Below are 15032 nucleotides of genomic sequence, written 5' to 3' on the forward strand. Positions count from 1 at the left end.
AGCAATGCTATCTGGCCACAGGCTGGATCGATGGAGATCAAAAGACAGTGTTTGGTCCTAAATGCAATCCTATCCTGAAGCGGCACCAGCAAGGCTATTTTAGTGCCAAGCCCTGTGGCGGGCTGCCTGTCTGTTTAAAGGTTAGGTTGGGGTTAGAAATGAAAGGATTTTCAAGGAAAAGATGTAAGATATCCAAGAGGGTGACTATGGAGGGCGGGGTATCATTTTCAGTTTTAGGACGGACAAAGGCATCAAACCCTGATCAATGAAACACACCGCCATATTACTGAGTGGTCTGAATGTAACTTTAGCTTTTTCCCTTAGACCACCAGGCGGCAACGTCCGGGTCTGAGAGTGAAGCCAATGCTGAAGTGCATTAAACTTGCATTCTTTCTAATAGCCAGCAGGGGGCGACTCCTCTGGTTGTAAAAAGAAGTCTGATTGTATAAAAGTTGATGAGAAAATGACCCTACCTCTCACTTGATTTATTACCTCAGTAAACATTATAAACATGAGTTTATGGTCTCAATCACTAGTTTCAAGTCTTCTTCTTCTTCAACGTGATGTTCATTTGATAAGTTATGGTCCCATTTAGAGTAAAATAGACCTTAAAGCAGGGTATGCTTTAGTGCGTGGCTACCTTATGATTGACAGGTTGCTACCACGGCGTTGTCCAGTCTGAGTTTTGTCTGCGTTCTCGACTTTGAACTTTAACCCTTTGACAGTGTGTTTGCAGTTCATGAAAGTTAATTGTAACGTTTTGGTTGCATGAAAAGTCCTCATTCAGCGTTTGATTGTACTCCAACCTCTCGTGTTGCAAAAAACTAAGATGGTGACGTCCTAAATTCCGAATTCGAGGCTTCAAAACGGCAGTCCACAAACCAATGGGTGACGTCACGGTGACCGCGTCCACTTCTTATATAGTCAACAGTCTATGGTTTAGTATAATGTTTTAAAAGGAGAACAGCTACTTTTTTAAAGTTTTATTTGGCTGTTTTTTGGTTTTGCTAGGAAGTATTTCTTGAGTCATTGGTTTTGAAGAACTACCTCATTAAGTCCCTGCAGATACATTACAGTTATTTGCTGCTGTGAGAGAGTGGAAATCTTACTCATTGCACCATTAAGGTTCATTTGAGTTTTGCATGATGTAAGACTCTTTCAGCGAAAGGAGGTTCAACTGTGTTCAACTTATTTTCAGAAATGTAATAGTTTGGATGCAATATTTTAGGACGCCTATTGTCATCTGTGTGTGTGTGAGTGTGTGTGTGTGTTGTGACACCGCAGAGACACCTGTTCCAGTCTGTAATTCGGCAGTGATGGGGACGGCGGAGGGCTTTGACACGCTCCGTCGACATGACAGCTCAGACAGCATGGATGTTAATCTCTTCTAACTGCTCCCAGCCTAATTAAATCTTCCAGGGCAGCACACATGTGCAGACACATGCACATGCACACAAATACACACATGTGTGTTCTAAATTGGTCCTGGTTGTGTGTAAGTTTTAACGATCTGGTGAATTGGCCCCACAGCAGTTTGTTTGATACTAGTTATATGAAATTCTGTAGGTGAGAGAGAGAATCAGAGTCATGTTTATTGGTCAAGTATGCGCACAAACACTAAGAATTTGTCTCATGTTGCCAGTAGTTCACAATGTTTGTACACGTGATGCTAATTGAGAACCACACATTCAGAACAGCAACAGCATTGCTCTTTTCTTTTGTATCATATAGAAACAAAAATTGCATCACTTTCTGTGGTGCGTGAGAGCTCCCTGTATGCACAGCAGGTCATCTGCATGCATCATGTTCTTCAGATTGGAGTCTGCAGATGCTCATATCAATCCTGTTGCTCTCTGACGGCTACCTGTATTTAATGTACTGCAAAAGGAAAGACCGTATACGTTCTCCAGCTACAGCTCTGGATGACATTTTATTGTAGCTAGATTAGATTTCAATCTTTATTTCAAACATGTAATAATAAAAATCAATAAAAATATAAGAATATTAAATATAATATAATAAAACAAAACAATAATACCCAGCAAACATATACAACAATCTCTCAATAACAACATAATTCAATTTTGCATGTACAAAAAAAGGAGTAGGAAGAAGTTAATACTTCTCAAGTCCTACCTCTTTTTATATATCAGAACAGACCATGTTGTAACCACATTTAAAGTTGTATTTTGGAACGCATTTAATCCAGACTTGATAAAAAAACGAGTGAATCAAAATCAAAGAGACAAAACTTAACATACATGAAAGGGTTTTGCAGATTTTGAAGCATCTGTCAACCAAAGCCACAAAAAAATTTATCTTTGTGCTTGGATTTGTGATAAGAGGTGGTCTTAGCAGATGGAAATGCAAGTACAATTTCATGCAAAAACGAATACCGAAATTGCACTGGTCCTCTTGATACTGGGTAAACACAACAGCAGCATCACTCCAACCAACATTCTATATTTGGGTTCAGAGGAGACGCAAGTGCAAGAAAAAACGACCTTCCACCTGATAAAAATGGCATACGCATAGAATTTGGGCTGTGAAACATTGATTTTCATAAATATGACCCCAAAAGTCACCGAGATACTTCTAGAGTAAACATTCAGTAATGTGTAAGTCAGTGTGTTTGTGTGTGTATGGTTGTATAAAGGGGTGTCACGATTCTCCAAAACCATGATTTGATTTGACTTTCAATCTAAACATGCCATTGTTGGACTGTCAACTGACAACTGTCATTTACACTTTCAGATTCTTCTTTAAAAAGAGAACTGAACTCCCTTTTTATTTGGAAAGTGTTTTAAAAATTAGACAACACTCTCTCCTCTGATCTCTTTTTATCACCGAAGGCGGAGCTTTGGATACAGAGCAGAGAGACGGTACTCGGCGGCCCGCTAGCTTGTTGCTCTCGCTATCAATATCAGCTGCTCCGTTTCAACAATGTTGAGCTGAAAAAACGTGCATGTAGGCTGAAATTCAACAGTGGTGTTGGTCTGTCAGAGGGGGATGCAGTGACTTAACATTAAACCAAGTAAGAATAGAGGAGCTATGAGTAAGGAAACTAACTGACTAACTAAAGTCCGCTACCCGCTAGGCTAATTCATGCAGTGTAAAATGCCGTAGGCATGCAGGAAGTGCCCGGAGTAATTGTTATTTTTGTGCTGGTTTATAGTTATAACCATGAGTGAGATGGCTGTTACATTTCTTGAGTTGAACCGTATTTTTCCTCGGACGCATTCAAGTAATTTAGAAATTTAAATTAATCGGCAATCCTGCTTTTATTTTTGATGATCCAGATCGGATGCTAATTTTGGTCGCTTTCCAATTTAGAATCGCAATCGTGAGGCCCCTAATTGTATAATGCTTAAGCCATGTTCGCACTATGAGCGACAAAAGCAAAACAACGGCCAGCGTGGCCAGTTACATTGTCGACGAGTCGCCGTTGAAGTGTTGTCGTTACATAGCACTGGGAACTGATTTTTTCTAGCCAGTTCCCAGTGCTATTTTTTCTAGATGGAATGGAATATAGTGAAACAAAAACGTCATTGGAGCGCTGAAAAAAGTTGAAACCAGCTCAACTTTATTCGTAGCCTGTCAAGCGACAAGTGTCGGGCGTCAGTTTTTTAGCTTCATGTCTCCAGCTTCAATTGAAAATGACTTGTAGCCTGTTGCTGTGTCGCTCGTAGTGTGAACACAGCATTAGAAGCAGATGAAGCAGAGGAAGTTATACCAATCAACAATTCTAATACTGTAACAGTATAAAGCTGACGAGAAGCTCTTGCAGGAAACGGAGACACTGAATGAACCTGTTACTTCACTAGACAGCAGATACTACTCTAAAGGAATAAAACAGCAGTCTTGTATCTTGACAGCGGTATAAACATCTCCCCATGCTGCTCTGTGCTTGTTACTAAATTATCCAGGGTTTTCCTACCTTGCTTTTAAGCTTCTCAAAGTTCTTCTCGTCTTGTAGGTTAAAGAATGACTTTGTGATCCGATGTTTAGTCACAGGACGACAAGATTCTCTTTTAATCTGTTTAGCTTCAATGAAATCAGAGAACCACAGAGGGAGACTGAGACTTGTACATGCCGTGTTTGCCTGCCTCCCACCTACCAGCCCACCTGTCTGTGTCCCTCCACATCTGTCCACTGAGCCAGTTTATTTTCTTTACCTCTCAGTATCTTTGTGTAATTATCTTCTGTCTCTTTGTGTCTGTGTCCCTGCTGCATGTCTCTACCAGCTGCAGCACCTTTTTCTCTGCTTTACCGTCTCCCCTCCCTCGTATTGCGTATCATTCTGCCTGCGATTCAGCCTTTCTTTTTTCTTCGCCGGGGCCTGTGTCTCTGTCATCTGTCCAGCCTCGGCTTCCTCTGAGTTAAACAGGCCGAACAAATAGATTACAAACAGTGGGCAGAGTGAAGCTAAGGAGGAAGACAATCTGAATTTGTTGTGGATAAAGAATGGGGAAGGAGGCTGTGCAGTCAAAGAAAGCCAGTGGAGTCAGAGTAAGGCTGTATTTGCCTGAGGGGAAAAGGCTGAAAAGTAGCTCTCGCAACAGATGTGCGGGGCAGTAAAGTGTAATTGAAATGCCAGCAGCAATGGTCTTATCTCCCTGCTACAGGAGCCTGCTGCCAGTCTCAACATCAGTTAGATGTCATTTTACCTAAGTCTGAATCAGCTTGCCACAATCCGCAATCCCCATTCCTCTGATGCTAGGCAGGAGAAAAAGGGAGGGGGAGGGAGAGGAGAAAGAAAAGGAGGGAGAGGAGGGCGGGGAGTCTGTAATAGGATTTCAGTAGCACCCAGTTAACTTCCATCACCTGGACTTAGTTGGTAATTTGATATGCCCCATCAATAGGATTCATTTACCTCACCGCAGTATTACCATTGCCATTCATTTGACTTTTTAAAAAGCATATTTATTCATTTCTCTCCCCACATTTTCCCACTGCTCCTGATCCTAATCACGCATGCTGGAGGTGGGTGGGAGGAAGGGCGGTTCCACAATATTTCAGCTCAGAAAGAAAGTCCTCGGTCTAGAGGAGGTGGAAAGCCAGACACCATGGCCGTCCTCTGCGCTCCAGGCAAAGCTTAATGTTTTGGGCCAGGCAGCGTCCCTCTGGGGAGAACCGTAATGTCCTCCCAGATTAGAGGCTGGCACTCCTCGGAGCGGCTGCCTTTTATCGGGAACTTTGTTACTGCAACATGGGATCATCTGCGGGACATTAAAGCTGCCTTATCTCCTCGCTGTAATGTTAATGGGTGGTGATTTTGTGTGTTGTTGGTGTTATCCACGGTGCTAGTGGCAACTTGTACCCCTCTACGAGCTTCTTACGCAGTTTGGGGGGTTTATACGTTACAGCCACTCTCGTCACATGAGAAGGAAATGAGTCAATTAATGGTGTATTAATCATGTATACAATGCAAAAAATACTTTCTGTGCTATGACACTTTGTCAGATTCAGTCTCAAGTTTTTTATTGCTTCACATTTTGCTGGGATCTAACTAATATGACCAAATATAAGAGGTTCCCTGTTGAGTTTTACATTCAATGTTACTCACCTTAAGGTATTCTGTGTATCCCTGAGGCCTGGCAAACTTATTTAAAGGGACAGTGTGTAGCATTTAGGGGGATCTATTGGCAGAAAAGGAATATGATATAAATAAGTATGTTTTCTTTAGTGTATAATCAGCTGAAAATAAGAATCGTTGTGTTTTCGTTACCTTAGAATGAACGGTTTATATCACATATGGAGCGGATCCTCTTCACGGAGTTATAGAGCTATTTTTCTACAGTAGCCCAGAATGGACAAACCAAACACTGGCTCTAGAGAGGGCCATTCGCGTTTTTGCATTTTCACATCGACTAACGTAGTTCTCCTACACGCTTGGCAACACGGGAGAAATTTCAGTTGGTTACAATCTGAAACCTCACCGCTAGATTCCAGATCCCACACACTGCACCTTTAATGCCTTTTCTTCCTCATTTAACATTAGCAAAGCAGAACCTTTGAACATTTAAATATTGCATTGTTTACATAGTTTTGCTAGCTCACAGCCGTCTTTCTCCATTTGCTTTGTTGGCGCATTGCTGCATTTCTATGCACATGACAATCTGATCCATAGTATTTTATTAGTATAATAGTAACACAATTTTTAATTGCGATTAATCGCAAATTAATCACACATTTTTGATCTGTTCAAAATGTACCTTAAAGGGAGATTTATCAAGTATTTAATACTCTTATCAACATGGGAGTGGGCAAATACGCTTGCTTCAGGCAAACACATGTATATATTTATTATTGAAAATCAATTACCAACACAAAACAATGACAAATATTGTCCAGAAACCCTCACAGGTACTGCATTTTGCATTAAAAATATGCTCAAATCATAACATGGCAAACTCAAGCCCAACAGCTGTCAGTGTGTCAGTGTGCTGACTTGATTATGACTTGCCCCAAACTGGTGCAAGTCATAGTCTGTAAAGGGGAGACTTGTGGGTACCCATAGAACCCATTTTCATTCATTTATCTTGAGGTCAGAGGTTAAGGGACCCCTTTGAAAATGGCCATGCCAGGTTTTCCTCCTTGCAGCATTATTGAGCCTCCTTCCTGATGCCAGTATTTTCACTCGTTATCGCGTTAACTTTGCCAGCCCTAGTCCAAACCTGTTTTATTTTTTGTTAGCTTCAATGTATTTTCACTGTCTTTCAGAGAGTCATTTTCAACGTGGTCAACTTCTCCAAGACCAAGAGCCTGTACAGAGATGGCATGTCTCCTGTCGTCAAGTCTACCAGCCGGCCAAAATGGTGAGTGTGCTGTAACAACATGAGCACCAATTCTACACACATTATTTTAAAGGTGTACACTTTGCACTTTAATGTAATTTCATCTGTGAAATACAAGAGAGAATTTAAAGTCTTTCCACATCTTTGAAGAACTTTTCCTCTCACTCCCATTCCCTCAATCTCATTCCCTCACACACACACACACACCCTAAAGACTGATACTTTAGATTTCCAGAGTGGATGCGTCTGGGCGCATTAGCATGTGATCCATTGGTTGCCAGTATGACGGCTGTCTGATGTAATAACGCTTGACTGATGGATGCAGAGATGTGTGTGTGTGAATGAATAGGTGTGGCAGGAGGGAGCGAGGCTGGTGCAGTGGGGTTGGGGCGCGGCGTCTGCCAAGCAGGCTGGTGAATCCAGCGGGGCGAGGAGGGGGAACAGGGTAGCGTGATGAAGTGTTGCCGTCCAAGAGGAGCCCTGACATCTGTCATCAGTTGATGGAGGGCATCCGCAAAAAAGCCAGGCATCTGCCACCCTGAGCCGTCTGCGTCTGCTAGCCCAGCGCCCGCGCCGACCATACCGTAGCACGCCGGTCACAGGCTAATGGGAATAGACAATGGGCACGACACCGTAGACAGGAAAGATGAACTGCTGTCGACGATACAGCACAGCGCAACATGATGCAGCTCGGCTCGGCTGCCTCGCTCTCTCTGTTTTGACGCCATGTGGTGTGGTTGCAACTTTGCACTCAGAGTTTCTCTGTTGTGCTTGTGGAGATTTGGTGCCAGCCACTGCTATTGTCTCATCCTGCCAACCGTATATTTATTGCAGTGAAGCTGGCAAGTGCTCGCTTTAAAATTGGTGTTATTTATCAGAGGAGTGTAGGTACACTGTCAGTGAAGTTCCTGTGTTGACAACGCTACAAAAACAAAGTTATTTACATATTATAACAGTTTCGTGCATTTTGTGTCAGGTAATTATTGTCCCACTTTGGCTCCTCATTTGACATAATCTTGTATGTCTGAGGTGTTGATCTGAGCAGCAGCTTTGTTGGGTCATTTAGGTCCCAACGTTTTTCATAATACACTAATTATGCAACCTTCGCCATGTTTATGTTTCAATAAGTTCTCATAAATAGGTATTTAAGTGACAGACACGGCAGGAGGTAACGTCGCCGAGGCCCGACTCCAATTACCTCCCCGGGCTAATACTGTTTTAACCGCTCCTCCCAGCTTTGTGCCATCCAAGAGGCATCATGTGTCATGCACTTATAGAGCCATTTTCAACTGTCTGGGGCTTCCAGGACCGCAGCTGACATTGTTTGTGTCCCCACAAAGTGGTCAAGATGCTTTTAACACAACCTCCTCTATTTGACTTTCCACACGAGCACAACAAAGCGCAGACAGCTCCTAAAGTAGCAATCTTCTTTTTGACAGTTACAGATATGGAATAAATAAAAAGGCAGAGCGTGGAGAGCTTCGCCTGTCTGATCCAAACTCACACAGGACAGGATAAAGGAGGTGCAGAGAGAGGGAGAGGTGGAAAAAGAGAGGGGGAGAGTTGCAGAGAAACAGACAGAGGTGGAAGAAAAACATAAAGTACAAGAAAGAGAGATTACTGAGACAGGTAGACAGGGAGGAGAGAATGAGAGAGAAAGAGAGAGAGAGAGAGAGAGAGAGAGAGAGAGAGAGTGGGAAAAGATTGCTCCCCCTCCACCCACCACCCCACGTCTGTATTTATCAAAAGAATCGTCAGTATTAGCCCAGGAGTTGAAGCCTTTATCTCCCCGTGCAGGTGCCTCATGTCCTGGGGCCCCAGCATCGTTTGGTGCTGGAGGCTGCAAGGTTTGGCTGGCCTCGGCTTAGCCGGGCGTCTCAGCGAGAGACAACTGGCAGATTACAGTCCTGCAGGACTTTCACTGCTACAGGTGGAAGGATCTATCCTCCATCCCTTATTTCCCTTCATCCCTCACTCCTCCAGCCAGGAGACATCAGAGCTGACAGAGGCCCGCGTTTACCGTATCACCCGGAATTTAAACACAGCTACAGGTTACATGTTTGATAAATAGTGAGTGATGGATGAACTAATTAAAAAGGACTACATTGCTTTTGAAATGTGTGACAGATTAACAACGGATTTTATTCTGTAAACGCACAGAAAAGTTAATCAAACACCAGCAGAATGAATGTTATCCTCTGCCATGTACTGTATAGTATGTTGAGCTTCATATTATATATATATATATTTGCGTGTATTGTGAACGTCATTAAAGGAGTAGCAAAATAATAATATATATTATTTTCTGGGCTCAACAATGAACACCTTTATGTAGCTAAATCTGTGAATTTGAGGAGCTGACGAATAATAGCAATCCTGTTTCATCTCGCAAACATGAGTTGCAAGATTCATTACTCACCGTGAATTCTAAAAATATGAAATCTTTGAAATTGAATTGGCTCTCGTGATCGGTAATTGACTTAACGTTCAAACTGAAAGAATTTCAAGAAATTGAGAAAACGAGTGCGAGTGTTTATGAGACAGAGGAAAGGCAGTAAACCATATTTTCTTGTACTAGTCTGTCGAAGACAACAGCCCCCTCGGTGACACTAGGTGCCAACTACACTCCCTGCGGCCCGCTAGTTGTTAGACTGCTAGAGCAAAGAATTGCCCAGTATCCTTATTTTCCGAGATAAGCTAATTAGAAAGTCAGAGAGCGTGGTGTAATGCAGCTGTTGGAGGCCGGAATGCCGACGGTGGGTGGAGGCAAATGGCCAGGATGGCTGCATGAGACTGACTGCATCAACCAACCAACAGATGCTTCTTAGAGAATCCCGTGTGGAGCGGAGTGGAAGGAGAGGCAACAGTATGACAGCAGAAGATATTTCCCATAAACATTAAGGCCACAATTAACAATTATATCCATCACAAGTTCACAGAGCCCAACGTGACATCTTCAAATGTGTTGCGGGCTTTCATCTTGTCCACGGTCAGGGCAACTGACGAAGTATAAAGAGCGAGAAATTCCACTTAGGGTGGATGGGAAGACAAAAACAGGACTTTCACCCGGGAGACCGCTGATTGTGTCCCGTGTGAAACCAAGTCAAGTTTACTAATTTTACCTTAGTTTTGTTATGTAACTCCCATACTTTACTAATGCCAGTTACATAACAAGCTTACTTATTTTATGTAACAAACATACTTATTTTAACCCAAACCACGATCTTTTCCGAAGCCTAACCAAGTACTTTTGTTGCCTAAATTAAAACAAGTAGTTTGTAAAAAGTCAACAACGTCAACATGTGTCGGAAGTTTATTTTGAAAAAAGAGACTATTTATGTAAGAAGTGGAAACTGTACGTTTCCTGTCAACACAGAAGTTTATATTGAAAAGACACTACGCATGTAACAAGTGGAAACTGTACGTTTCCTGTGTACACAGAAGTTTATTTTGAAAAGACACTATAACGCATGTAACGAGCGGAAACTGTGCGTTTCCTGTGAACACGTAAGTTTATTTTGAAAACACACTACGCATGTAACCAGTAGAAACTGTGCATTTCCTGTGAACACGGAAGTTTATTTTGAAAAGACACCATGCATTTAACGAGTGGAAACTGTACGTTTCCCTAGAACACGGAAGTTTATTTTGAAAAGACACTACGCATGTAACCAGTAGAAACTGTGCATTTCCTGTGAACACGGAAGTTTATTTTGAAAAGACACTATGCATGTAACGAGTGGAAACTGACACACCGTCCCTGACGCTAGAGGGGTACCTAGAGTGTCATAGTTTGAAGCACAGGGCGGTGGGAGTGAGAATGTCTTGGTGTGACATAAAGACCATAATGCAATTAAGTGACTTTACAGTAACATCCTCATTGACATTGTTGCTTTATGTGTACAGCGTGTAAGCTTTATTTAAATAAAAGACGATTCAAACACAACTTACATCTAACATTATTGTTACTTTAACCTCACAAGCTAAAATAAACATTTTTACATAATTTCTAGCCCATTAGATCAGTGATGTATAACATCTTGGAAATGTCCTGATGTGCAGTGTCTCTTTTAATTAACTATCCACTTCTTCGTCAGTCAGTAGGTGTGTGGATAAAAATAGCTACACCTCTAACTGAGCTAACAGATGAACAGTCAGAGTTGGAGGAAATGGGTTTGCCAAACATTGCGTCTAAAGTTAGAACCAGCCAACCTTGATCACGGGTAAATGCTTTTTCCTCCTTTATTATGGGAGGCAACAAAACAACAGGAGGAGTGCTTTTCAAGCAGTTGTGCGCAGCTCCAAGTCAGTTAGTCAGACAAAGAGTCAGACAGTCAGACACACAGTCAGACAGACAGACAGACAGACAGTCAGTCAGTCAGGGCAATTTTGCTTCTCTACCAAAATCCTTCCTGTAAGCGTGTGATGCAACACCATAGTGAAATTCTATTTGGAGATGTCTGCCTCTCCATCGTGGTGCGTGTTAGCAGTAATTGTTCTGTCAATCAACACAGCTCCGGCCTGCCTGCATCCCCTGCCACTTGTTAAGCCCTGGCAGAGGGCGAAGGGTGAGGAGAGGTGAGGCAGGGTGAGGGAAAGAGAAAGGATACCACCACTGCTCTCTATGTCTCTCCTTGCTCACCTTTGTCTGTCTTTACAGGGTTTTTTTTCCTGAAAACTCACTTCCTCTCCTGTTTGTACTCTCACCTCTTTTCTTATTTCCCCAGTTTTTTATATGTTGCTTGTTTTGGTTCCGCTGGTTTTACTTCTTTCTCTATATTGTGCCCTGCTATCCTGGTGTTTCGTTCTTTGTCCATTTATTCAGTGTTATACCGTAATGTTTGGTTTTCCCATATGTTATCAGACCTTCAGCTCCAGTTAAATGTGTTACTGGACTCAAGGCAGAGACTAAATTACTCCTAAATTTCAATTATGTCATATTAACACATCACAAAGTCTCAGGCTCCCATTTCACTGATACACACCTTTGTGTATTTGTTGTATTTATATCATAAAGTGATTCTGAAACATTTAACCTTTTAAGTCCTAGCCCTATCCCTCGGAAATAACACCGAAACATACCCAAAGTGAATCATGAATAGCTCCTCAACCAAAAGGCTTACATGTTTATATCTGGTCTCCTTAGAAAGGTAAGAAGCTAAGGAATTTGAATTCATTGTAAGTAAAGTAAACACTTTTACCATTCCTTAAAAAATGGAGATGCAATAAAGGTGTCAGTGTGACTGTAAGATGTGAAGTTTGACGATTTTGTTTCCCTGTTCACAGCGGGCCTATGTTTCAAGTTGAGGTGCGTTTTTAGTACATTAGAAAGCTCAGAATTTTTTAGTTTCCAGGGATACCAAGCATGCTATTTTAGGCTGACAAGAAAATGTTCCCGGATCTTTTGAACACAACTTGCTTGTATCTTTACGAAACTTATATTTATACGACTTTATTGTTAAAGTATTTTTCATAATAAGACATAGTTTGGACAACATCCAGGTTTACGGATTCTGAAGGCTGAAGACCTCATGTATAACATACGTATCTTCTATAAATAGATCATCTTAAATTGCGACTTTTTGTAACTACGCCACAGGGATCGACCGGTACCGGGTCCGTCGGGCTTTGCAAGCACAACAGAAATGACAGAAAGAGACCAAAACAATGCTGCAGCACAAGACCCAAAGATCCTCTACACATACTGTTGGTCCTGCAGAATGAAGGAAGTTGCACATGCGTCTTATAAAGAAACCTCTCATCCTGCACCACACACACACACCCCCCATCCTCTAACCTCCGTACTGCTGAGCCGTGCCTCCGAGTGTGTGACAGTAGTGAGGGAAACGGTCTCTCTCTTGAGGACAGAGTGTCAGGCAGCAAATTGAAGAAGGACAGACTGTAAAGGTTGTGTGAGAACCACAGCAGACCTCTCTGACTCCTCCCTACGTTCAGCGAGTCCGCGCTGTCCTCTTCCCTCTCTCTTCCCGCCGCTGAGCCACTTGCCCAATTAACCATGTGGCATGCCTTTTAATAATAGACCTTTTAATTGTCGACAAATGAAGAGTGATGTAAAATAGCTAATAGCTTGTGCTAATTAATAGGGGAATTGAACGCTTGTTAATTAAGGGCAAACAGGACAAGGACCGGCTCGGGTAATTTGAGCAATAAAACCGAGACTAACGATTCATTTCCAAACAGACTCGCTTCATAAAAACATCAAGCGACCCCTGGTTTGCTGTTTGAGAACACTTGAGGCCCCCATCCTGGCTTTTACTACCACCACCATATCCACTGACCTGAATCACACACACACACACACACAGAAACACGTGCATACTGCCACACTCGTGTAAGTAACGGAGTAAGGAAATGCAAGTAGGAATTAGGGCTGCAGCTAATGATTATTTTAGTAATTGAGTGTTCTACCAATTATTCCATTGATTAATCAAGTAATCGGATAAAAAATACTTTTGCTTTGTTAAGGAGTAATAAATATACGAAAGAGAAAATAAGATGAAAATCCACATTTTATATCTGAAATTGCATACAGTAATATTATTTGTCAAAACTAGGGCTGTCAATCGATTAAACATTTAATCGCGATTAATCGCATGATTGTCCATAATTAATAGCGTTTAATCACACATTATTTATCTGTTCAAAATGTAATTTAAATGGAGATTTGTTAAGTATTTACTACTCTTATCAACATGGGAGATGGCAAATATGCTGCTTTATGCAAATGTATGTACAGTATATAAATTATTTATCATTGGAAATCAATTAACAACACAAAACAATGACAAATATTGTCTAGAAACCCTCACAGGTACTACATTTAGCATAAAAATATGCTCAAATCATAACATGGCAAACTGCAGCCCAACAGGCAACAACAGCTGTCAGTGTGTCAGTGTTCTGACTTGACTATGACATACTCCAAACTGCATTTGATTATCATAAAGTGGGCATGTCTGTAAAGGGGAGACTCGTGGGTACCCATAGAACCCATTTTCATTCACATATCTTGATGTCAGAGGTCAAGGAGGGACCCCTTTGAAAATGCCCATGACAGTTTTTCCTTAGGTTTCCTTAGCCTCCCTCCTGACATCCTACTATGACATGGATTGGTAACAATGGAGTCTTCTTTTCTTTAAGAAGAAAACATATCTATTTTATATTGCTGTGAAAACATCTCCTTCAAATAACTGGATTTATTCAAGTTACTTCGCTGCAATGAATTTACATCGATGATTTTTGGTAACCGAGTTACTTGAGTTTCTTGAAGAATCGTTTCCGCCCTAGTAAGAATATCCTGGTTTAATACTGTACATAACGTCTCCCCACAGATATGATGCAACAAGACAACTCACAACTACAAAGTGTCTTCAGAATGTATAACAAAAGTGATTTGCTACAACAAGAGTCTCAGTGGTATGATACTTATGAGTTGCTTGTTTAGTATTAAAACAAGATGTATTGAAATGAATAAATCCCCCATGTTGTTGTTGACGTTGCTATTTAGTACTAGAGCGTCTCACCTGTTTCCCTCTTTGCTCATCTCCCCGTGGTCGTACTTGTTGAGACTCGAGGCTAAAAGAAAGAAATGGATTGTCAGCCGTGGCTTTCCACATTCACCGTCTTCCTTAAGAGACCAGAGTAGCTTCACTGTCTCTTCACATCCATGTTTCTCCATCTCACAGCTTCACTGAGATGTTTTACTGTAACATAATTTTCATTACACCTATACTGTGCCCGCGGCCTGTATCTCTGCGTGTGTTTTAATTTAAAACAGAGACTGTGTTTCCGTGCTGCTTCCTCGCTCTCAACCCCGTTTTGAAGTGGAAACCGTAGCAATCATTCGACAGACCGGCTATGGGTTTCATATAAGATTCTTAGATTAAAAAATTTTTTTATATATGATGTTCCCTCTCCGTCAACATTGTCTGTGCGATAAGGGAGACGGACAAAATCTTTTAATAAAAACCAAGCGCAGGAGAAAGTGAGAGACAGACACACACACCTAATTATCTGTCACCAGTTCGACCGCCGAGAGGAAATGGAGTGATGTATGAATCTGAGTGAATGTTTGGAGGAGGAAAACGAGAATACCTGATGCACTGTCGCTTAGGTAGTGACTAGGCAACTCTGTATAGTCAAAATGTGGAGTGGTGTTCATGTTCCGGGGCAATTACTTCCCTTTCCACCTCACTCCAGTTATCTTTAAAGACT

The 15032-nt window shown here is 41.7% G+C and overlaps 1 protein-coding gene across 1 annotated transcript in view; it reads left to right on the forward strand.

Annotated features, from left to right (window-relative positions):
* Positions 1 to 15032, forward strand: part of agbl4 (AGBL carboxypeptidase 4) — a 323638-nt gene that overhangs the window by 121009 nt on the left and 187597 nt on the right. The window contains exon 4 of the mRNA XM_074635409.1: positions 6724 to 6818. Within this exon, the coding sequence (XP_074491510.1) occupies positions 6724 to 6818 (95 nt within the window). The remainder of the gene's footprint in view (positions 1 to 6723; positions 6819 to 15032) is intronic.

This window comes from Sebastes fasciatus, chromosome 5 (assembly GCF_043250625.1).
Source record: "Sebastes fasciatus isolate fSebFas1 chromosome 5, fSebFas1.pri, whole genome shotgun sequence".
Taxonomy (NCBI): domain Eukaryota; kingdom Metazoa; phylum Chordata; class Actinopteri; order Perciformes; family Sebastidae; genus Sebastes; species Sebastes fasciatus.